We start from the raw sequence: 23,263 nt of genomic DNA, 5'->3' as shown, positions 1-23,263 counted from the left end.
GTGGGAGGACAGTTGGAAGGATTGCCAGCCTGTCCCAAAGCAGGGACAGGAAGGCAGGAGGCCAAGACTATCCCTCGAAACCGCCACCAGGTGGCCAAAGCGCTTATTTTATTTTTGCAGGAGAAAATGAATGCCGACTTCATCGCACGGCAGGAACTCTCGCACGGTCTCACCTCTTCTGCTGCTCTCTCCATACTCTCAGTTCAGAGGACACATTTTCCTGGTGCACATCTTTTCCTCCTCCAGAGCCATAAAGGTTTTCTGTCCTCAGACCGCTCAGTTTCAAAGGGCTCGCTGCAGGTGGCTGTGAAAACAACAGAAATTATCTTGATAACCTTGGGAACTCCCCCCAGCTCTGCTTCTAGATGTGGATTTTAGAAGGCATCAAAGTTCAGTTACCTCTGAGTTTTTAGATAATCCCTCACCATTTTCTTACTCTTCAATTTTAAAAAGTCCCACACTCCTGTCATGTGCTGTTACAGCCTGAGGAACCCATTGTGGCAAAATTGTTGATTGTTGATTGTTGATTTACATTTCACTGGCATATAAGCCTGTAGCATCTATGCTAATAAACATATTAAGACCAGCACCACAGAAACTGCATAATTCAGTATATGACCACGGTCCTATTCCACATCCCAGTTTATAACACTCAGTAATTCACTCAAATGTTCAAATTTGTTTCAGAAAACCTTCCAGCGCTCAGGCAGTAGCAGCAGAAAGACAAGGGTGGGACATATTTTTTCCCGCAGTTCTTTAACAGCTGTTGTCAGCACTAAGTCAGGCTGCTGACAGTGCAGTGATGCAGGTGTCCTGTGCACGCTGTCTCCCTGATTTAGCACAGTCTGTTTAAACATACACTTGTGAGCCTCAGGGCCCACAAACTGTGACAAGCTGGGCTGCACCCCTTTACACACATGGGTGTCCTCTCACTAAGTTATGCTGAAATGAGCAGGATGACCCGCAGGGCTGGGCTACCACCCCACTGCCAAGAGGCACAAACTTTGGCTTTGTGTTTGTTTAGTCGATGGGAACGACCTTGCAGAATTAGCAATCTGACAATTTACACCGACATCAAAGAAACACTAAAGTCTTTTGCTTAATAGCTGTTGTAGAAATACCATCAAATTTTTTTGCAATCCTGCCTTGCACTTTGCTTACTGCAGAATGATAAAAAATCTGCCACCAGCAGCTGGTATGTGATTTTCACGTGTTCCTTTTCAGGGGATGGTTAACTGCTGGTAGCACATGGGCACGTGCAACATCATGGCAAGAGACCCTCTGTCCTCCTCAAGGGCAATTGTACATTGTGGGGCTTTGGGGCAACAGAAGAGAGTGAACTGACACAAGCCACAGTGGAAGTTCAGTTTATCCCAGGATTTGTGGGGGTCACCAGGCAGGAATATGAAGTATACAAGAGAAACATACACCTAGCTTTTGCCTCCTTTCACGAAGGGCCTTGGCGGGGTTCCCACATATAACTTGACTGAGTCCTAGGAAAGAGAGGAAAAAAGAAAGCATTTTACTCCAGGGATTAACAAACGATGCTGTCTTTGAAATCAGTCAACATTTTCCAAATGTGCACTCAGCTGATTGACTGCATTGCTTCATCTAACTCATCATCCTGAGTCCTACCTATAGCAAGAACTGAGGAGGGACTGGCATCTGAGAGAAGCAGCCCACCACGCCTGGAAAAAAATAACATCTTCCTATATAATCTGCACTCTATGGGCTGGTGGAGTTGCACCATCAAGTTGCTTCCAGAAGCCAGGGAAGGATGTCTTGGGAAGGAAGGATGTCTTGGGAAGTGCCAAATATTGTACCATAAGTGAACTTCCTCTCTAACCAGCTGTTCCCAGGAGCTTCTGACTTGGTAGTATTTCCAGGTAACCAGGGCAGGAAGAGCAGTGGAACCCCTATGGTTTGGGCTAGCCTGTAGATCAGGTATGTGAAGTCAAGGAACTGACTCCTCTTGCTAAGGGATCAACCACAGTAAACCCAAAAGAAAGTGCTCAATGACCACAGCGATGCTGCTGCAGTGTGAGTGCAGAACACATAGCCTGAGCACATGATCCAATGGGGAGTGAAGGAGCATCACCACACCTTTATACAGGACTACCTTGGACCACATTCCAGGTACAGGATGTGCCCAGGTGTTAGTCCAGTGAGCCCCAGCTAGACTGACGTATAATTTAAAGGGCTGAGCAGGACAGCTTTGATGAGGTGTGAAAGGCAATGTCAGCAAAAGAGCACCACTGCAGTATGGGGCTCTCAGAAGGGACAGCAGCACATGATGCATGGGGGTGAGGGGCTGAAGAGTGGGCAACTTGCACTTTCTGCAGCAGCAGGAAATAAAGGAAAGCCTACACTAGAGCAGGTGAGTCTCATGGAAGAAAACATATGCTGAACCTGATCTAGCAGTGGCATGGGTGGGTGGTATTCAAAGCACCCAGGCTTTCATCAGTATTAATAACATTCAGAAGGAGGTGGAGGTGTGGGAAAGAACAGGATTAAAAAGCGTATTACCATGTGTCAAATCACTGGAATCATCTTCTGAGAACATCATATCAGAAACAGCAGGATCTGGAAGAGGACGGCTACCATACAAGAGCTGGGCATCACTAAGTCTCCCTACATTAGCAGACCACTGTACTTTTCCAAGTCTGGAAGTTGTTGGGGGTCTTGGGCCACATCCAGACTGCCTTGCTACTGCTCCAAGATATGGATCTAAAAGAAAGATTTCACTAGTGAAAGCATAGCTGTACAAGGCTTCAAACCACACCATCACCGTACACAGCCAATACAATTGGCTGCTGCACATTTGGAGCTATAGGGCACAGAAAAATATGTAATTGCAGCTACAAGAAACATGCTGGAATGGGCCAAGCCTAGAGAAAGAGGGCTTCCTGTGCTGCACACAATCCCTTCTAACTGTTATTTGCAGATGGCAGAACGTGGGATGCCCAGTCAAACTAATATCCCTTCTTACTCTTCTTCTGCTCCTGGGAGCCAGAGACAGACTACTGGGATCAGGAACTGCTCTGTGCTCACCATCCACCTCTGTTCACCTGTCCCACAGGTGAACCTGGATGCATCCAGGTCTCTGCTACTTCCCCTGCCTGCATGCCCAGGATAAGTGGAAGCTGCCTCTCATTTCCTGCTCACTTGCCCATGGGGGAACCATTGCAGACTTGCCACAGGCACAGCCTAAACTCTCAGTCTTAAAATATGTTGCTTCAATGCCCTGGCACAATGCAGATGGTCATGGCCACCCTACCAGAGCAACTACACAATCAGGGCAAACTGTGTACCAGCAGTTACAGAAATCTGGGAATGGCAGTGATGGGTTTTTCCAGTCTTGCCTCAGAGACAGATACTTCTCTACCACAGAAAGAAAGGTGAAAATTGCATTTTTGTGATGCTACAGGACACTGTAAATTACACAAAAGCTACCAAAGCCACTCATAGCCTTGTCCTCTTACCTGCCCAAACGCTGGCTGTCCTGGGAGAACAGCACAGCTATAAGAGCAGCATATGCAGCCAATAACCCATAGAAGAGTGGATTTCATTTCAGTGCCTAGATGAATAACGCCTTTATAAAGTGTTGAGCATCTACCAACTCCACAGCGAGCCATCAGCTCTGTAATAATCTGGCCATTTCCTTAAGAGCTGAGTGTCTTTAATGTATCTCAGCCATAGCTGTTAAAACAAACTCATGAAACACACAGCATGAGAAAAGTACCAAAGTCAATGTTGGTAAAGGAAAGAAAAAAAATATGGGGATGTCTGAACCTGACCATATGAGCTCATCATTCAGAGCTGACAGCAAGAATATAAGTCTGGTTACACAAGGAAATGACATGAAATCACAATTTTGTGCTCTGTCTCTACTGCTTCTGTCAGCAAACTTTGTTAACTAGTTTTCTGAACCACAGGTGATGTTGCCAAAGCAGGATCATTGGGGGATCAGATTTTAATGGATTTTTTCCCCACCATAACTACTATTACAACTAATGATTTGGACCCATAGGGATTAAATAAATGACAAATGTATGTACTTACTCCAAAACAGATTAAATTTTTAATGGACTACAATTGGCAGACAAACCACAGTAGAGGGGTTGGGGGCTGGGAAGACAACTGCATTGCCCACACTAATGGGAAAGCAACAGGAGCAGTTATAGGAAATACTTTGCAATATTTAATGGTATGTGGTAAAGTGCACGTAGCATGACACATAAAAGCATGAACATCTGAACTACTACCAAGGCTGTAGGTAAGGGGATCACAGATTTACTTTCAAATCATTTACTCTCTAATAATGAGCGTAACGGACTTAATCACAGTGGAAGAGAAAATAGAACAGATCTCTTACGAGACCATGCAATCCTGATGGGGTGTTGTTACTGCTGAGGGGTGATGACAAATTCCCTTTCCTATTATTAAACTGGAATAGGAAATACTACTACATACATGCTATATGGGATCAACGGTTCCCATGGAAAGGGATATGAACAGCTGTTATTGAAACATTCCTTTCCAAGCTTTGCTTCTTCCCACCATGCAGAATGAAGCCTAAGTACAGACTCCCAGCTACTGCTGGATTTGCTTGATGATCTGTAAGTTTTCTGCATTTTCCTGACTTTGATACCCAGTTTAGGACAACATTCATTTAAATCTGCCCTGTTATCTGCTGAATTAAAGCTTTTTTACTTCCCAAGTGAAGAAGACAACATCCTTTGTCCCTTCACTATAATTAAATGTTGGCTTTGAAGAGGCCAGCTTGCTCTTCATCTTTCTTTCTTCATACCACATAACCTGAAAAATGAACCCCAGTAGGGAACCTGTCATACCTAACCATGAAATGTCTCCAGCTAAACCACCTTCCTTGATGGATTCCTTGATGATTAGACAATCTTCATACATCTTCTTGGAAGGAAGGGGAACAGTCTGGTTTGCTGGTATTTTGTCCAAATACTTCAAGTGGGGAATAAGTTTTTTTACTTCCACTCTGTAATTATAACCTGGTTCCTGAAGAAATTAAGAAAGTGGTCAGTTTAACAGCCTGTGGACTTCCACCAGCAGCACAGCACTCTTCAATTTGTATGACTGCCATATAACTTTAAAGGCTTCCTACGAAGCACATCTATTCACCTCATTTGACAGATACAAATACAGTCAGGAGTTTCATTTCACTGTGCTTTCCCCTCACATAATTTCAACTCGAATTGATCATGAACATGTCCTGAGCAGTGCAAAGACACGACCTTCACCCAAAGGTTCATTTGCTATTTACCCACTGATGACTTTGGCATTTGTCTTTGTTATATCATGTATAATTTGCAATAGTATAGAAGGCCACTGATGCCCATGGAAAGCCTGGGCACCCTCAGCATTCAGCCAGTCTCCCTGCTTTTGTGATTCTCTGGTTGTTGCATCAATACTCAGGTGATAGGAAGACTTGAAAACGTATTATGAGTGTTGCCACACCAGCTGATGGGAAAAGAAAGAGTATTTCCATGGATTGTGTTTTTAGGCACACCCATAAATCATCTCCAGTGAATGAACCACACTGATTTTCTGGGGCAGTCTTCGGGGGTTTCGTGACCGATTTTACACACTGCTAGAAGTAAAGGCTTACTTCAAACTATCTTTTCTTCTGCAAGAGGTAGCATGCCAACATCAGGTGCACAGAAGACTAAAAGAGGCTGCACTTGGGTTTCTTTTCTGTGCTGGAAAAACAATACGATTGTTCCCAATGCACAGACTCAGTGTGACAGCCATGGGGAAGGCACTGGTGCGGCCCCTCTCTGCATGCGTGGGTGGAGGTGACATGTCATAAAATGATTCAGGAGCACAAGTCAGAGCTGGGGGACCTCTGAGCAGCAAGGCCAATCCAGAATAATTACATCTGTGCTCAGAGCACGGTTCAAATTGGGCTGTTTTGGTGGATTCCAGCAGTAGAAAGAAACCTTCTTGTGGCACCTTCACCTTTGGGAAAACTTAGCAATACCTCAGGGCTAACTGGGCTGTGCTGGCTTGCAGCGGGAATATGTTTGGTTAAAGCAGTCTTGGATTACAAAAGGCAGCCAACAGTGTTGTAATCTCTTCTAGTAAAAAAACTATAAAGCCAGAGTGAACTACTAGTAGCAGAATAAAAATTGACAGGTACCTACAGATCAACTGCTGAACCCAGGTAAATGTTACACTTTTTGGGACATTGCATGCCATACTAGAAAACCTCACAAAGTCCTCATTCAATACAGTTGCCACAAACAAGTCTTTCTGTGGGACCTGACAGGCTGGATTCTCCCTCCCTTTGTACGGTGCAGCACTGATGATGGCAGAGGGAACGCACCAAATAAAACGTGTTTGCTGTTGTTAAGAGGCAGATACTAATTTTCTCTAAGCAAGCCTTTAATCTTAATTTAGAAAATGAGTCAACCAGTCATGAATAAAGCCACTTTCCAGCCATGTCCTGTTGGAGAGAAGAATCATGTTACATTCATGTTACATTACTGTAGCAGAGGCTGCAGAATTTATCATCAGGTTGTTGCTCTTGGTTTAGATAACAGGGGAAGATGAGCTCATCTGAAAATCAAATTATAGGGAGCAAACAGGCCATCTGAAGAAAGAACAGTAAATTTAGTTGGACCATTCTGCAGATTAAAAGTAAATAAATAGGAGAGCTTTTACAGAGCTGTAGCAAGGGCCAGACTACAAGAAGGAGCTTGAAAAATTAGAGCTAGCCATCTAGGGCACACCAAAGTAAGCCCACATCTATTCTTTTCTATATTTCAAGTGGCTTTTCTATGCCCTGAAGAAATGCAAACATCAGTTGAAACCACAAAAGCAACACAGTCAATGAAGAAACTCTCTCGGCCAAGGGCCGGACCCACTTTGTAACCACCTGAGGGCAAAGCAGCTTTCCAATACAGACACTGGGTGGGAGACTAGAGTGAACTTCTGTTACAGCTCAGTGTAAAACACACAGTTGTGCAGACTCCCTCAACAAATTCTGCCTGGCATTTGAATGCAACTACTTGCACAGGAGTAGAGACAGACATTCTGCGTGAAGAAGAGCAGTAGGGCACACCACCACATAGCACTCCTCTTCGCACTCCCGTTATGTGACAACATGAAGCAGCATCCCAAGGACTGATTTCCTCCCCTGAACCAGCCACAGGAAATCTGACATTTTTTTCCATTACAAGTACATTTAAGGACAGAAGATGCCAAATGAAAACTACATCCTCCAAAATCACTATTTGCATTGGGCAGGAATGACGACGGAGTAGAAAAGACTTTCTGTGCCATGAGGACACGCTGCACCATTTCCATGGTAGGAAGCTACAATAAGGAAGAGTCAGAAGTTGTATTTATCTTCATGAGAGTAAAAAGAATGACTAGGCATGCTTTGTCCATCGCAAGCAGGCAGTTCTGCCTTACATGGGAACATGTTTTTTTCCTCACATGATTGCATCTTCCATAACGGAGGAATGTTGATGGAGTAATTATTCTGGTTACAAGTAGTTACAAGTGTGGTCTCTTAAGTATACTTCCACCATTTCAAAACAGAAAGGCAAGTATATAATATTTTCTCTTGAATTCCAGAGAGGAAAATTATGATAGCTAAACATGGCCCCTTTTACTGAGTGATATGATCAAGCCAACAATTACATCTGAAAAATGCTATTAATTCATGCATCTACAAAGTGCCAAGATTTAAAAAATACACATCTACCACATGATTGAGTTTTACTGTCAACACCTGTTTTCAAGTCTAAGTCCAGGACAGACACCAAACCCTACCTTTTAGGCAAATATGCAGCATGGGCATGATTACTTTGAAATGCACAGTGAAGCTATGGAAAATGGCACAGGGGATCACAGTGTCAGCTCATGCTCTGATTTTTGAACCCTGCATTATCACCTCTTTATGGTGCCATTGGGAATTGCACCATCCTTAGTGAGTGCTGGGTATTACATAGCTCTCTGTGTGCACAGGCCTCTGACCTTCCAAAAAACCTGTATGCCAGTATGTTGGTGCGCTGGCCATAAGCAGTCAATGATGTGCATTAGAAATTATGTGACCAAAATGAAGAACAGTCTTTTGCGACCAATCAGATCATGTATTACTGTGTTCTCATCTTTGTGACACAGAGGATCTCATGACCTCAACAAAATACCTCAGCAGAAATTATTTTATCATTTCAGTACATAAGAGGTGAACCACTGTATTTTGTATCCTCAGCTTTTTATGAAGGTCTTTTTGATCATTTGATTTTAACATTTCAGGGGAAAGGGCAACAAGCAGTTCCTACAGTACAGTTACCTCAAGCATTGTTTTCTGAGGGTTCAACTTTTGAGCATGGTAGTATTGAAGCACTTGCTTTTGGACTGGAGAGCCTCCAAAAGAAATGCAAAAGCCTTAAAAAATAAATATCTAATTACAGAATCGCAGAATCACAGAATGGTTGGGGACAGAAGAGAGTTCTGGAGATCTTCTAGTCCAAACCCTCTGCTAAAGCAGGTCCACCTAGAGCAGGTTTTACAGAATCATGTCCAGGTGGGTTTTGAGTATCTCCAGGGAAGGAGACTCTACAGCCTCCCTGGGCAGCCTGTTCCAGTGCTCTATCACATTCCAAATAAATAAGTTTTTCCTCATATTCAGCTGGAATTCCCTGTGTTTCAGTTTGTGTCTGTTGCCCCTTATCCTGACACTGGGCACAAGTGAAAAGAGTCTGGCTCCATCTTCTTAACACCTGCTCTTGAGATATTTGAATGCAATGACAAGATTCCCTCTCAGTCTCCTCCAGGCTAAACAGTCCCAGCTCTCTCAGTCTTTCCTCATAACCAAAGGGCTCCAGTTCCCTAATCATCTCCCTGGACCTCCATTGGACCCCCTCTGGTAGTGTCTTGTCTCTCTTGGAGTTGGGAAGTCCAGAACTGGACAAAGCACCCCAGGTGAGGTCTCACCAGTGCTGAGTAGAGGGGCAGGATCACCTCCCTTGACCTGCTGGTAATGCTCTTCCTAATGCATCTGACGATACCATTGGCCTTCTTGGCCACGAGGACACACTGCTGGCTCATGGACAGCTTGTTGTTCAACAGAACCCCCAGGTCTTCCTAATCTTCCTTTTGCTACCCATGCAATTGTACAAGCCCTTCTTGTTGTCCTTGACAACCTTTGCCAGATTTAATTACAAGTGGGACTTAGCCTTCTTCATCACATCTCTGTATACTATATTCCTATGTAGTTGATATGCTATCTTCATATAGTCCTTACAAATGGCCTGTATTTTCCACATTCCATAAACTTCCTTTTTCCTTTTGAGTTTTACCAGATGCTCCATGCTCATCCATTCAGGCCTCCTGCCTTTGCTTGATCCACCAATCTTGAGCTTAGAGAAAGTGAAGCTTGATTATTAACCAGCTCTCTTGGACCCCTCTATTTTCTAGATCCTTAACCCATGGGGTTCCTCCAAGTAGCTCCTTGAGGAGGGCAAAGTTAGCTCTTCTGAAGACAAGGGTTGTAATCCTACTCATTGCTCAGCTTTCTCCACATAGGATCTTGTATTCAATCATCTCATGGTCACTTCAGCCAAGGGAGTCCCCAGCATTTGTATTCCCAAACCAGCCTTTCCTTGTTTATCAGTACAAGGTCCAGTGGCACACTGCTCCTTGCAGGCTTCTCCACTGCCTGTGTCCAAAAGCTGTCATCAGTGCTCTGCAGGAACCTCCTGGACTGTGTGTGCCCAACTGTATTGTCTTTCTAGCAAAGATTAGGATGAATTGAAACCTTGTGATTGGCACATCTTGTCAGAAAAATGTTGACTACTTTCTAACCTGCTGTAAGATCCCTACAGTCCAGAAGGATCCACACAGCTGGGGTCCATGCTTTCCTTGGTCTTCCTTTCAGATGCCTGTTTGCACTGCAAGCAGTGAGATGACTCAACAGATGTGAATAGCTTATTCCTAGTTTAGTCTTGTTTTCACAGGTAAGAAGGAACACATTGCTAGGAAAGAGGCCCGAGTCTGCATTTCATGTGTGGACATCTTGGACACCACACCCATGAGACCACAAAATCAATTAAATGAAAGGTGAGAAGTGCCTGCCATGCCATTACTTAGAATGATACAATAAAAATATGCAGAAACATTCCTTATTTCCAACTCAAAGTTAAAAAGCACTGACAAAAAATTAACATTATATGTGCAAACCAAGTCCTCACCTCTGCAGACTCAGCGTTTGGCTTCAGGCAAATAGGGTTGCCCTCCACTGTCAGGTGGCTTAGCTTGCAACAAAGTCTCAGGTACTGCATCTGGTCGATATCCTCAATATTGTTCCCTTCCAGGTCCAAAACCTCGAGGTGATCCAGCCAGGTCAGCTGGCTCAGCTCAGAGATTTTGTTATATGCTATGTAGAGTTCCTCAGCAGAAGTAAACAGAATAAATATGTAAACCACAGGCTTGCACAAGTAACACTCAAGCTTTGCAAAATGTTTTCTAATACTTGAAATACTAATATTTACAGGATGAAATTAGCAAGGAAGTGAACATTTTTCAAGTGTGGCTGTTGCTGCCCTAAACAGCTGGGTCTAATATGGCAACAAACACTATGTGGTTTTATGTGTATTCAGGATCAGACCTGACTGTTACAGCTCATTTTAAAAAAGTTATATTGTAGCATCTTTTAAACATGCAATTCAAGGCATCACACCAAAGCCATTTAGGAAAACAAAGGGTGAGAACAAACACTGCAACTGATGATAGTTCTGAGATTGTCATTTGGCAGGACACATGTATACTTACTTTTAGAGAGCTGCAGGAAGAGATCCCATCTAAATCTGAGAGCCCACAGCAAGCCATCCACAGGACACAGAGATGGGACAATGAGGTTCCAAGATCCCTGATTAAAAAAAAAAACAAAAAACCAAGCTCTATTTGAATGGATGAAGAAAGTCAAGGCTCATTTTCTTTTTACTAAGACTAGGCCACTGCTACAACCTTCAAATCTCACACTGTTTACAAGAAATGTCATTAAAAATGTTCACCTTCAAGAGTAGGGAATAAAATTATATCCCTATACTTCTCTCTCACTTAGACATCTTTGTTTTTGTAGGACAACATGTCACCCTAGTTCAGTTTGATTAAGATTATTCCAAGCGCTATGTTATGGTAATTCTGCCATAAATCACTGGCAGTTGCTAAGGATTAAGTGAGGTTTTCTTATGCTGACATCATTTGATCAACACACAGAACACATACGAACATATCAAGCTGACTGCAGAGTCATCTCACTCTGTCCTCTCATGGATTCTTTCTTCCGATTTTGCAATTGAAAGGAATAGCATTCTTGCCAAACAACATTTTTTGAATTAGCAGAAAATTATAATCCTTTCCATCCTATTTTCTCACTCCTCAGATGCACCAAAATATACATAAGGCGTCATTAACATGAATTCTAAATTCTCTAGCCTTAACCCAGAAAACCACCCACTGACCTGCTTAACTCCATGCATATGTAACATCCCACTACATTGCAAGGGTGCACAATACATAGATAATGCAAAAAGGGTGGCAAATCAAATTGGGGCCTTAATCACCTTCCACGTTTAGTACCATTAAGCTACATAAAGCCCCTACTCTAACATAAACAAAATACAACACTTTATCAAATCTCAAACCAACTAAAAGCCCAGAATTCTCTACTGTAGTCATGATATCAGATTATCTGAACTAAATAGCAGGGAACAAAATATGAGGATAGTTTATCAGAGGAAGTAGAAACTAGCATGGAGTTCACGGGACCACACAGCAATGGCTGAGGTTGGAAGGGACCCTGGGAGGTCATCTTCTCCAACATCCATGCTCAGGGGGGTCTAGTTGCTTAGCTCCACATCCAAACAGTTAAATAGTTCTTAGATGAACTTCAAGATTGTGGACTAACTATATTTTATAATATCCATTCTTATAACATCCATTATAATAAATTTTCTAGGGAAAATTTAAGAAGACAAAAGTCATGAGGTCTTTTCTGATCTTGGAATAAAGGTAACAGTTTCTGTATTCATGTCTTCTCTTTATGCATGACAGGGAACACGAGCAGCTTTGCATTGCCCTCTGAGAACATCACACAGCTTTGATGCAGTTCTGCAGCAAAAAACCTGTACCATGCACCCAGCCAGTCCAAGAGATCAGGAAGGAATGCTTTAACCAGTAGAGATAAATATATAGTTGTCTGTGGCTTTTGTTGTTTCTTCACCACCTGAGTATAAGGCTGAATGGAGGCTAGATACATGGAAAAATATCCCCAGATGCCTCTGTCCTGTGATGTGCCAAAACTGGGGATTTTCATCACTCTGTCTTCTAGGGACTGGTATGGCCATGGATCAGACCTGTCTCACTTCGTCCATCTTTTATCTTTTATCAGGGGCTGCAGGCATTGGGTGCCTCTAATTACCCCTTCCCTGAATGCTGCCAATTTAAGTAATCTCACAATGGATACACCATGCAATGTGTTTATGCAACATTTTATAACTTTTGAAGTACAAACAGTGCAGCTGAATTAATGGCCAGAACAAAGCAAAAAAGAAAAAATATCAGTCACATGATACATCTCTTTCTGTCTGAGGCTACCACTCCTTACAGGAAAAAATTCCCAACTGACATAAACCACAATTTCTCCACCGAATTTCGTGCATCCAGGCAGCTTGCCTATACTGATGCAAGGATGAAGAAAGTGCTCCCCCCAGCCCACCCCGAGTAACTCCTTTCATGTATAAATGATATGATTCCTTCTGCAAACTTTACCTTGTCCCTTAGCTATATGGGCAACAGGGAACCCTTGCCATGGTGTCACTGTTCCTGTGACCAGATAAACCCCTAAAAAGATTTCTTTCCAAGTCCTAATTCAGATTTGCCTGACCCGAAGGATCGTATGTCATCACATCCCTGGCCTTGCACAAGATCTTCCAGGGACTATTTACATTGTGTATATTTTATAAATAAAACAAAAAAAGGTTCTAAGGGTTCCTTAAGGAACAGATGCCTCCCAAAGTAATATTTACAGAAAATTTATTATTAGATTTGCAAGCTGCATGCCTATAATGAGGAAGAAATTAAATTACACAAACAGAACCTACCATCAAGCAAGGACAACACATCCATAAACACAAATATGGCATTAGTAATAATGTGAAGGGATTACACTGCTCATTTCATGACCCACTTCAAGCACTGATGAGATTTTCAAATTTCGGGCTAATTTTGGTGCAAAATTTTCTTTTCTGTAAACCACTGAAGCTACATAAAAGGAGGTAGTCACTCTCATTTTTGTGTTGTTGAAACAATGCTTTTGATAGATGCTCTGTTTATTAGGCCAGCAAAACTGAAGACAATCTGAACCTGATTACTTTACATGTGGTATGGTAAGATACGGTTAGTGGATTTTATTTTCATGTTTTCTTTGCCCTGAATTTTCTAACTGAAGGGGTTTTTTCCATAGAAGGAGGTTACAGTAATATGCTTGTTCCTAATGTTTCTGTCAATAAAAAGAATGCCAAAGCAGAGTAAAGGATTAATTCCCACTCAATTTTTACACAAGGCCCCAGAGAACAAACAGTTATCCCCCTCTAGTCCTAAAACCTTGATCACTTCATGCATCTGTAGGAGTCCCCTGCTCTGACTCAGAGGTCAAAGACTTCCAGAATTAAATCATATTTCCCTCTGTGTGTTACGGTTTTCAGTTTCAGTGTCAACTATGGCTAAACCACAGTGGTCACAAATGGGGCCAGTCCCTACTCCCACTCTCTGCTACATCACAAAGAGCACAAATTAACTACGAATTATTAGCTAATAAGTCTTTAAGCATTCTCCTGCTGTGGACACCATCAGAAGAAGACACTAACTGGTATGACTCTGAAAACCTACTCACCTTACTCTTCACAATTTATGCTGCCAAGTGTTTAGTCTCAAATCCATTCCAGTTTTGTTCATGGCTTGCAGCTCTGACTCTCCTACAGCTAACTGGTGCAAGTCAGGAGTAGCATACTTAAGCCTGATACTAATCAAAGTTTAGTATCAAAGATTAGTATCTGTGTTCCAGACAAAGGAATTAGGTTGTATATCCCATATCCTGGGTACTTGCAACAGGCAGAACTGTTGCATGTTTGCAACACAACCCAGTGTTTGAAAGCAGGGTCTTTGTAATTAAAAAGAGATACTTCAGAGAAGAGAAAAACATGGAAGCTAATGTGAAATGGTTTATGTGAGGCTGAAGTTGGCTGTCTCAAAGCTCATCTAACGCTTATCTTTAACTCATTAAAAAAAGCACTAAGAAAACATGAACTTTGTTGCAATGTTTGGTATCATTTGGCCTAATTTTGGTCTCTATTTGGGGAAACGTAGTTAGCAAGCCAAAGTATCTTCTCCCCTGCCCCTCAAGAATGGCATTTGAGCTCTTATGAAGAGCAAATGACTGCTGTCTCTCCTTGCTAACAAAGTGATAAGCGTCAAAAAAACTATTTCCTCTGTTCGGGCCTGAGTGCAGAACTAAATTCCTCTCATTAACACTGGGGTCATGGAGCTGCTAGAGGAGCCTAAAATTCTGGATCCTGCAGTCACATTTTGGCCCTGGAGATCTTTATTCCTGCATCCGTAATGAGTCAGAGATGTTATCACATCTAAGTACATCTGCAAATATTTTATTCAGTAACTAACAGACTAATCTTTTGGAAGCTGCATGACTCACGCCGCAGCATCAGAGAAAATTCCCTTGTTAATTACTACAGAGATGATTGCCCTCCAGAGCACGGCTGCTGTAAGGTGAAATGGCCACATAACTCAAAGCAAGCTCCTCCTGACAACTGCGTGCACCTGCATTTCTGAAAATTCCTCCAAAATATTTTGGCTGGTGAGAAGACAACTTTAGAGCTTGCAAGAGATGGGAGTGTCTCCTCTGAGACCAGCTCTACTGCTGGCACATCCACCTTGGGGGCGGTAAGGGCAAAGCGAAGAGTTGTGTGAGCACGACCACCATGGGAGTGCAAATGTACACACAGGCATGTTTTCATTTAAGTGCAGAGGGTGATGAGATCAACCCAAACTGGGGAGATGCATCTCATGATTTTTTAAAAAGAAATGGAATTAATAAGAATCTGCACTCTAATAATGACGTATTAGGGTAAACCATTTTAGTATAATAATAAACTCTTAATAACAATTTATCAGTGTAGTAAGAGAGAAAATCCTCTGTAATTATACACATAGTGTAACAAAACAGCCCCCCCCCCCCCCCGAAAATAATCATTGACTGAGACTGAAATTAATGAGACACATAAGAGACCAGGGTTCTCCTGTATTAGGCATGATATAAACATATAGAAAATTACAGCATCTATTCCAAAACCAGAGTAGAGATCATGATTGAAAAGTTTGACAACTAAAAGAAAAAATATGAAACATTATACAAAGCTGGTGGTAATGGGTCATATGACACAGCAAAGGAGTGCTCCAGTGATGTGCAAACAACAAAGAATCTACAGAAGGAACTTGAGGATGTTATAGAGGAAACATAGCTCCCGTTAATATATACATTGGGTAATCCAATTCTAGTGGACAAATGTCCTGTCCCAAGTGACATGGAAGCTGGGAACTTTACAAGAAGGGCAAAGAATTAATAAGCAAAACCATTACATATCCTGCTCACCTCTGCTATGGTTTATCCAAGTCAGGTTCGAGGCAGAGAGATGGAACATGGGGTGGGAATGTATGTGTCATATGTGTGGTTGTGCTAAACAGCTTACAGCTCCTGAAGTTGCCAAACCAGAGCACACTCCACACACTCGCTACTCCACATGTACTCCTACCTCATTGCCTACAGAACATGCAAGAATACTAGATCTTGTTTTTAGTATCCAAAAGTGCCAAGGAATCAACATAGACTTTAACCTTTAACCCACAAAGTTGCATTTATAATTGATTTTGAGAAAATAATGTTAATAAACTGAAACCTGGGTTCCAACTATCTCCAGATACTGCTGCAGAGATGGGAACTCATCAGACAGTTTTGTGTTTCTGTGAGGGCCTTGGCAACACCCTCCCACTTGTGCACAATCATTTAGGATTTTTCCCACGAAATCTGATGCTCCCATCTTGTCATCACTCCCTCAGACTAGGGAGAGAACAGAGGGGCAATGAACAGTTTGGCTTACAACACCTAATAACAAGTTTGAGAAATAATGTGCTCTTCCATTAATCCAACATCTCTGTTCTTCAGGGATTGATTTACTCCAGCCAAAGTTTTACTGGATGAATACCAGACCTAAAGAGCCAAATCCTGCTGTTGTTTCACCACAATAAATCTTGAATAGCTCCACTGAGCTCAAGCTACCCAGTAAACACAACAGCACAACCCTGAACACATTCATCAGCCTGAAAACCATAGTTTCTTCTGGAAATTGGTTTTGAATCATTCACCTAGAAATAAAGCACTAAATCCACTGAACTTGCAAACAGTATCTCAAAGCATGTGTGCATCTGTTGACTAAATCTTCAGAAGCAATACATCTAAAATAGCCATTGATGTAGATTTTACTTATTTTAAAGGCTGCTCTGAAAACCAACACTCTGGTAATCAGTGAGATTTAGATTATAAAAGAGTATCCAAACTACAATCTTAAAAATAAAGCAAAAAAAGAATCCAGCCCCTGATCTACAGAAATCAAGTGGAATATATCAAGCCGCACTGTGATAACGATGATATGGTCCATGTCAGCACACTATGGTTTGGTTGTACAGATAATTCTGACATCTGAAACAAAAACTTTTAAAGCCTGGATGTTTTTTAAATTAGTAACATATGTTCTAATAGGAAGCTTACATAATAGCTTCATTGTGTTCTCAAATAGCTGTATTTCAAATTGTAAGACTGATTGTAGGCATGTGTTGCTTGTACTTGATCAAATTTATGACCAACTCTGCAAGCAGCAGTGAGACCACGTCCTTGTTGTCCCTGCAGTGCCCTTTCACAGTTGAACAAATATCATATGAATGTGAAGACCTGACTTGCTTTGCAGTATTGCAGTCTTTGTTGGTTTTGTATTTGCCCTTTCAAATTCAAGCAGCAATATGCCAAAAACTGTTGGCTTGCATCTCCTCTGTCTTGCACCTTACATTGCTGTGACACACAGATTGCCTTGGGCTTCATATGCTCCCTTGTGCCAGTGTGAACCATGGCCCAAAGTGCAATATAACAAGCATCATGTCCCATCTTTTGCTACCAGAAGCTCGATTTTAGGTCAAAATACCACAGAAATGTAGCAGCTAATAATCTGGCCTCATTCTGCCTTCTGAAGATTAGCTCAGTTGGTCAGAGCATGGTGCTAATGACACCAAGGTTGTGGGTTTGATCCCTGTATGGGCCATCCACTCAGGAGTTAGACTCAGTAATACCTGTGGGTCCCTTCCAACTCAGAATATTCTGTGATTCTGTGCCATGTAACCACGCGGCTTTTCAACAGTCAGCGTTCATAAGCATAGAGACATGTTGTTAGAGACTTCAAAAACTAAGCAAAAAGACAGTTTTGCAAGGCAATTTTTAACTCATATGCTTAAACACATCAGAGGAAGATTAATGTGTTTTAGGTTGAACAGAAAGCATGCATTTACCAAAGGTCTTCTTAAATAAAAATTGTGTCTACGAAATTCTGTTTTCGTATCTCCCTTTTACATGCAAATGAAGAATTTCTGTATGAACAAAAAGTTATTGTTGCCAAAGGTCTTTGCAGTAGCATGTCTCTGTTGTCCCATATTTTTTAGGCAACCTTACTATGAATAAGCAGCTGTTTTCAAAACGGGCTGCAGCCCCTGGCAATATTTCTCCCAACAAACAGATTTCACTATTTTATTCCAGGGTTGTGGTATTTATTTTGTTGGTTGGTTGCTCGTGTTCTAAGTTTGAAGTTTGGAAATGGGTAAAGACCTGGTATATTGCTTTTTTTACCTGTGGATCTCTGCTGCACACTTTCCTTACAGCAAAATGGGTGTCTGTGAGGAAATGCAACTGCCTGGTGCTGCACAAGGGGTAAATAAATCAGGGAGAACATTCAAGGCTTCACACTTTGTCCAGCCCTTAACTCTGCCATCTCAGCTTTGCTATGCCAAAGGGACAGCCAGACTGCCTGGCTATGGCAGTCAAATCCACAAACTTTAAGGCAGTTTGGCTGTTTTCCAGCCCTGGAGCCAGAGATCACATTGGTGGTCCTGATAAGAGTACCTGAGCTCTGCCATGGGCACATCTGCGACCAGTGCTTCAACCAGAGACACCACATAAAAGTCCTTGTTGCACTAACACCAGTGCCCACCTCCCTGTGCCTTCAGTAGGACCAAGATCTCCTCCTCCAGTGCTGGCAGGCGAGGACGGCATCTGGATACAGGAGATGACAACAGGGGAAGAACCCAAACCCAGTGAGTCACATCTCTGGGCCATTCCTGACTTTTTCACTTGTCATTGTTGGTTCTCATTGCCTCACTGAACTCACTGTAGCAACTGCAATAATATATCAAGTGCTATGCTACTTGCAAGCACTTTATTTGCCATTTCAGATTATATCTCATTTAAACAAAAAGTGCTTTGTGAGACTAATAGGAGAGAGGTATTTGTAAGCGAAACAGAGTGCTGATACACACTCTTCTGTAACTGGTGATAATTGTGCCTATGGTAACCCAGATGTTCCTTCTGTTAGAGTTAACAGAGATGAAATGTAGCTTTAATTTCAAGTGCTCTCAGTTTTAGTTGCTGTCAAAAAAACCTAGAGCAGAATAATGGGCTTGATCAATGTTGATGGAGTCAGGAACAGCAATTCTCTAACACACGAATATATACGTGTGGGAAGGATAACGTAATTTTGTGTTAATTTCCTTTTGATCATCAAAACTGTTTGTCAGCTTATTTACTGCTAGCATTTTAACAATGGAAGATCAGTTGCTTTAACTCAGCTCCCACAATCTGAAAGGAGTAGGGTTTGCCAAAGTGCGTACCTGTGGAACAAGACCTGTCCTTGATTTTTTTTTCCACCCTACTCCATCTCCAACCCTTGGCATAAAGCTGCATCACAGAGATGCTGGAGAAATCCTACACACCATGGCTGCATCTCAGCGGATATATTTTATCTTCCACAAGACCAAGTGAATTTTCAAATGGGAAAGAGTTGAGACACACAGTAAATAAAACTCTCACACCCACACTGCCCCTCAATTTAGCCCCAGAGCTACTGACAGTTCCTACAGCTTTGGCAATTGTTCATTCTCACTGCTGAAAGCTTACATATAAAAAAACTCAAAGGATAGCGAAACTGTGGTTACAGAATGAGTTACTTACATTGAAGAATTGAATCCCACAGTGCTTTGAAATTTCCTGCATGAATAACTTTTCAGTCTCCCACATGTTGTGTGCCTGTTTCACAGTATGTTCCAGGTCTGAGCTTTGGCAGAGTAAGACAGATATATTCCAACTTTTGATTTAATACAGATCTCATCCTTCAAAATCAACACTTGAAACTTTCAATGCTACAGGGTAAGCAGAAGGAATATTCTATAAAAGATCCAAATCATCTGACAGGTTCAGTGGTGTTAACACACACACTACTAAAAAAGTCCCTGAAACCTCTTTTTCTGTGTTCCAGAAAAACTGGAATTCCAGATTAGTTGACCACACACAACTACAGAATTGGATCAGCTTGGAGTAGCTGTTCAATTTTTGTCATGGTAATGGCTATGGAGTTTCCACTGGGAAAAAATAATTGAGACATTGCAGAAATGGGTTGATATGAAAACCTAGAGAGAAAGTGTAATTTGAAGTGTTTTAGTCTGAACATACAGTGGTGGAAATACAGGTTCTTGAGATTCTTTAGATCAGGCATATTTGTATGACATTAATGATTTTCTTCTGTGGTTGAGGATAATTTCTTTGTAACTTTTCCTTTTTTTCCCCTTTTATATCCATATATGTATAATAAGAAAAAAAATACAAGAGCTCGCAATGAACAGATACAGGTACAACTTGGGCCTGTGAACATCAGGTGATTTACTCCAAATTTCTCTCTCAGCTTCTAATGTTCATTCCATATTTGCCATGATAGACTTGTCTCCATGTGTCCCAAGTCAAGATTTTTCCTTAAACAATAGCTTCTAGGGAGATTTTCTCTGCTTGTACTGGCCACCAGATGTTCTTTCACAACAAGCAAACAAGACGCAGAAGAGAAGCTTGGGGGACCCCAGAGGCCACCACCCTGACTGCTGAGGCAGATGAGACCTTATAGATTTCCACACTAATCGTGTTATTACAAGGCAGAACCTCAGCACTTATTGCACAGTACACCAACAGACATCCCAAACCTGGTGCAGGTGTGTCGGTTGGACACAAAAAGGTCTGTGGGACCTTAATAGAGACAATTACTATAATTACAAATAAGGGCAAGACAAACTGAACAACAATAAGTAGAGTAAACCAAAAAATTGCAAGTTCTTGCCTATAGTGGGATGAAGCAGTGGAAAGCAGAGCGGCACGACTGTGAGGCTGACAAAGTTCAAACCAGGAGATGCCACAAATGGTCTTTTCAACTACATAATCCTTCATAAAACTTCTGCTACCAAAAGTGGAGGTGATAGTTTTCATTATCAGTCCTTTGTGTTCAGGTTCTCAGTTCCACAACAAGCAGTGCAGCTTAAGGCAAAGTGTGAAGAATATGCATGCATTATACGTGCTGATGAAATCACAAACTGCACCTCCTAAACCACAAAGGCATTTCTGTATTTCTTTCTTGCAGCTACTGATCCAGCTACCGATGCATCTGAGAGATCTGATGCATTGTTTTAAGATGCAGAGAAAAAGTGTGCAAGTATTTTAGGGTAAAAATAGCAACAAGTCCTTTGTGTGCAGTAATGCATCCACAGAAAATAAGGACAACTAAATCAGCTCCTGTGTGGAGAATATTCCATAGAAATTAGATCACATAACCAATTATACACTGAAACTCTATTTGTTCATTTTTTATTCATATCACTTGGCAGTTACCAACTGATGAATAAAACCATTTAGCTTAATTTCCCCTCCAACCTGACTCACTCCCTTTTCTAAAATCAGCACTTACCTTGCATTCCAAGAACATAATTTCCCACTGAACATAATAATTTTCTATAAAAAAAACCAAAGAAGCTGCAGAGACGCAACTCTCTTGTAGGAGAAAATCAAAACAACTAGAAACCCATTAAACTAACGCTGATGATTTTCCTACCTATTTCCACGAAGACAATCCTTCCACAGCTGGATAGCATTAAGGAAAGAGGCACCCAGCTCGAGCTGTTTTTGTGTTGCTGCTCCACAATTAAATTGCTTAAAGGATCCAGACATCTGAGGTTCTGCTGTGGGAAACCCAGGGCTGAGCCAGTGAGGGAAACTTGTCTGACTGTGTGAGTGTGGGGTGTGCAGGGAGTCAAGTGGGGCACCTGTCGGGTCACTGGAGCCACCCTTGGGAAGGAGCTTCTGTCCCAGCAGTGAAAGTCTGGGTGGTGGGAGTGTGACTGACAGAAGTAGCTCCTGGGTGGTCAGACAGGGAAGCATCCTTAACAGTTAGTTCCACTGGCAATGAGCTAATTACCATAGCTTCCCAACCCTGTTCTTTGTGTTTTCTCAGATGATGATTATAACCATTCTTTCTCATCACTGACTATAATGAATATTTAGGTGTGAGTTTTCATAAGTGAGCCCTGACACTGACAGCTGAAACAGAGCAACTGCAAAACTGCCTAATAGCCGGGCACCTAAGTACTTATTTGCTGACGGAAATTTGCTAGTTATTACCACCATTTTTATTTATCATATCCATCCAAAGCATGTAAGCAAGATCATGATCCCATTAGGCAAAGCCTTATATATAACTCATCCAAAAGACTGTGTCTGCCCAGGAGTAATATATAAAATAAACAACTGAGACAGAAAATATGGCATATTTCTACAGCTAACCCATGATGCTGTAGAAATAACAGCTAACTCGGGAACTGAGTTGTATTTTTTGAAGACCTGGTTCAGTGTGGCTCAGCCACAAAGCCCAGTCTTGCCACAGCCTACTCTAGCCAAAGCCTAATCAGCCACAAAGCCTCTGTTGCTACCTCTGCGTGACTGGAAGGCAAAGCTGCCCCTGTAATTCTGGATACTGGAATCAGGTGGGCTTGACGACTGTTAAAAGGTTCCTCATTTACTAAAAGCAATTAGTGCATCCTAAATAACTACTACTTGTAAATAAACAATATTTGTAAGACCAAAACACCACTTAGTAGAGAATTTCCGAGGTTCCCCTCAGAAATGACAAAAGCTTTTATCCACACATTTTCTTGATGAAGGGAAGGAAAAGAAAAATGGTGTACAGAAGGTGAGAGCTGGCAGTGAGGTTGTGGATACATGCACACTTTTCTGCTCACTGACTTAAAAAGAGTAAGGGCTGGATTCTTTGCATGGGACCAAGGAGTTTACCCTCAAATGCCAGAGGAGTGCAGAAGGAAGGTTCTCAGATCTGCTCAGAAGAAGGGAAAAGCTGAGAATTGTCCTCCACGACAGTCTGACCCCCTGGAGCACACTGTGCTGTCAGCACATCCGCAGCTGAGGGAATGCTTGCTTCGAGATGAGCTGCATCTCCTGGACAAATGAAGTTGGATCCCAGAGAAAATCACACATGGAAAAGGTCTGAGGCCTTCATATCAACAAGCCCAGGCTCCAGCAGAAGTATTTACTACTCAAATGTTCAACATGAGCAAGTTAGTGTCTGAGGAAGCAGAAAAGAAAATCTGAACTCTAACCTTGGATGGGTGCACGAGAAAACATCCTGAAAGAAAAGGGTACTTTTTACCAAGTATGATCCAAGTGTATACATCTATTCAGATGGTAGACAGAAAAGGTGTACAATTATTTAATGGGCTTACCTTACCTTGCAGGAGTTTACTGGCAGACTTGCTGCACACGTTATCTATTATTTATTTACTTTGCTATTTCACTAGCAACGTTCATGCTGCAAAAAATGTTGTGGTCTATAATGATCCTCTTACAGTTTTCGTGCTCTCTATTGTATGGCAGCTTGGATCACAAAATAGAAACATGATAGTGGTGCACCCGGGGAAAGAAGCTACCACCATGGAACTGCTCAGATGACAATGAGAGCAGATCCTCTCTGCTTGGTCTGTGATGAGACAGATGCACTAGAGCCTC

The 23,263-nt window shown here is 42.0% G+C and overlaps 1 protein-coding gene across 6 annotated transcripts in view; it reads right to left on the bottom strand.

The window, feature by feature from the left end:
• LRRC56 (leucine rich repeat containing 56) overlaps positions 1–23,263 on the bottom strand; it is a 78,497-nt gene that overhangs the window by 5,022 nt on the left and 50,212 nt on the right. For 5 of the 6 annotated variants that reach the window (XM_027898193.1, XM_027898192.1, XM_027898190.1 and 2 more), the window contains 6 exons: positions 10,816–10,912; positions 10,236–10,433; positions 4,854–5,031; positions 2,527–2,727; positions 1,429–1,493; positions 174–304 (listed from right to left, as the gene is read on the bottom strand). In XM_027898193.1, coding sequence (XP_027753994.1) covers positions 174–304; positions 1,429–1,493; positions 2,527–2,727; positions 4,854–5,031; positions 10,236–10,433; positions 10,816–10,912 — 870 coding nt within the window. The remainder of the gene's footprint in view (positions 1–173; positions 305–1,428; positions 1,494–2,526; positions 2,728–4,853; positions 5,032–10,235; positions 10,434–10,815; positions 10,913–23,263) is intronic. The other variant, XM_027898195.1, reaches the window with a different exon arrangement.

Source organism: Empidonax traillii, unplaced genomic scaffold (assembly GCF_003031625.1).
Source record: "Empidonax traillii isolate 1590-97213 ecotype Southwest subspecies unplaced genomic scaffold, ASM303162v1 scaffold583:size513456, whole genome shotgun sequence".
NCBI classification, from domain to species: Eukaryota; Metazoa; Chordata; class Aves; order Passeriformes; family Tyrannidae; genus Empidonax; species Empidonax traillii.
The sequence above is the reverse complement of the archived record's forward strand: the minus strand, read 5'-3'. Positions and strand labels throughout refer to the sequence as shown.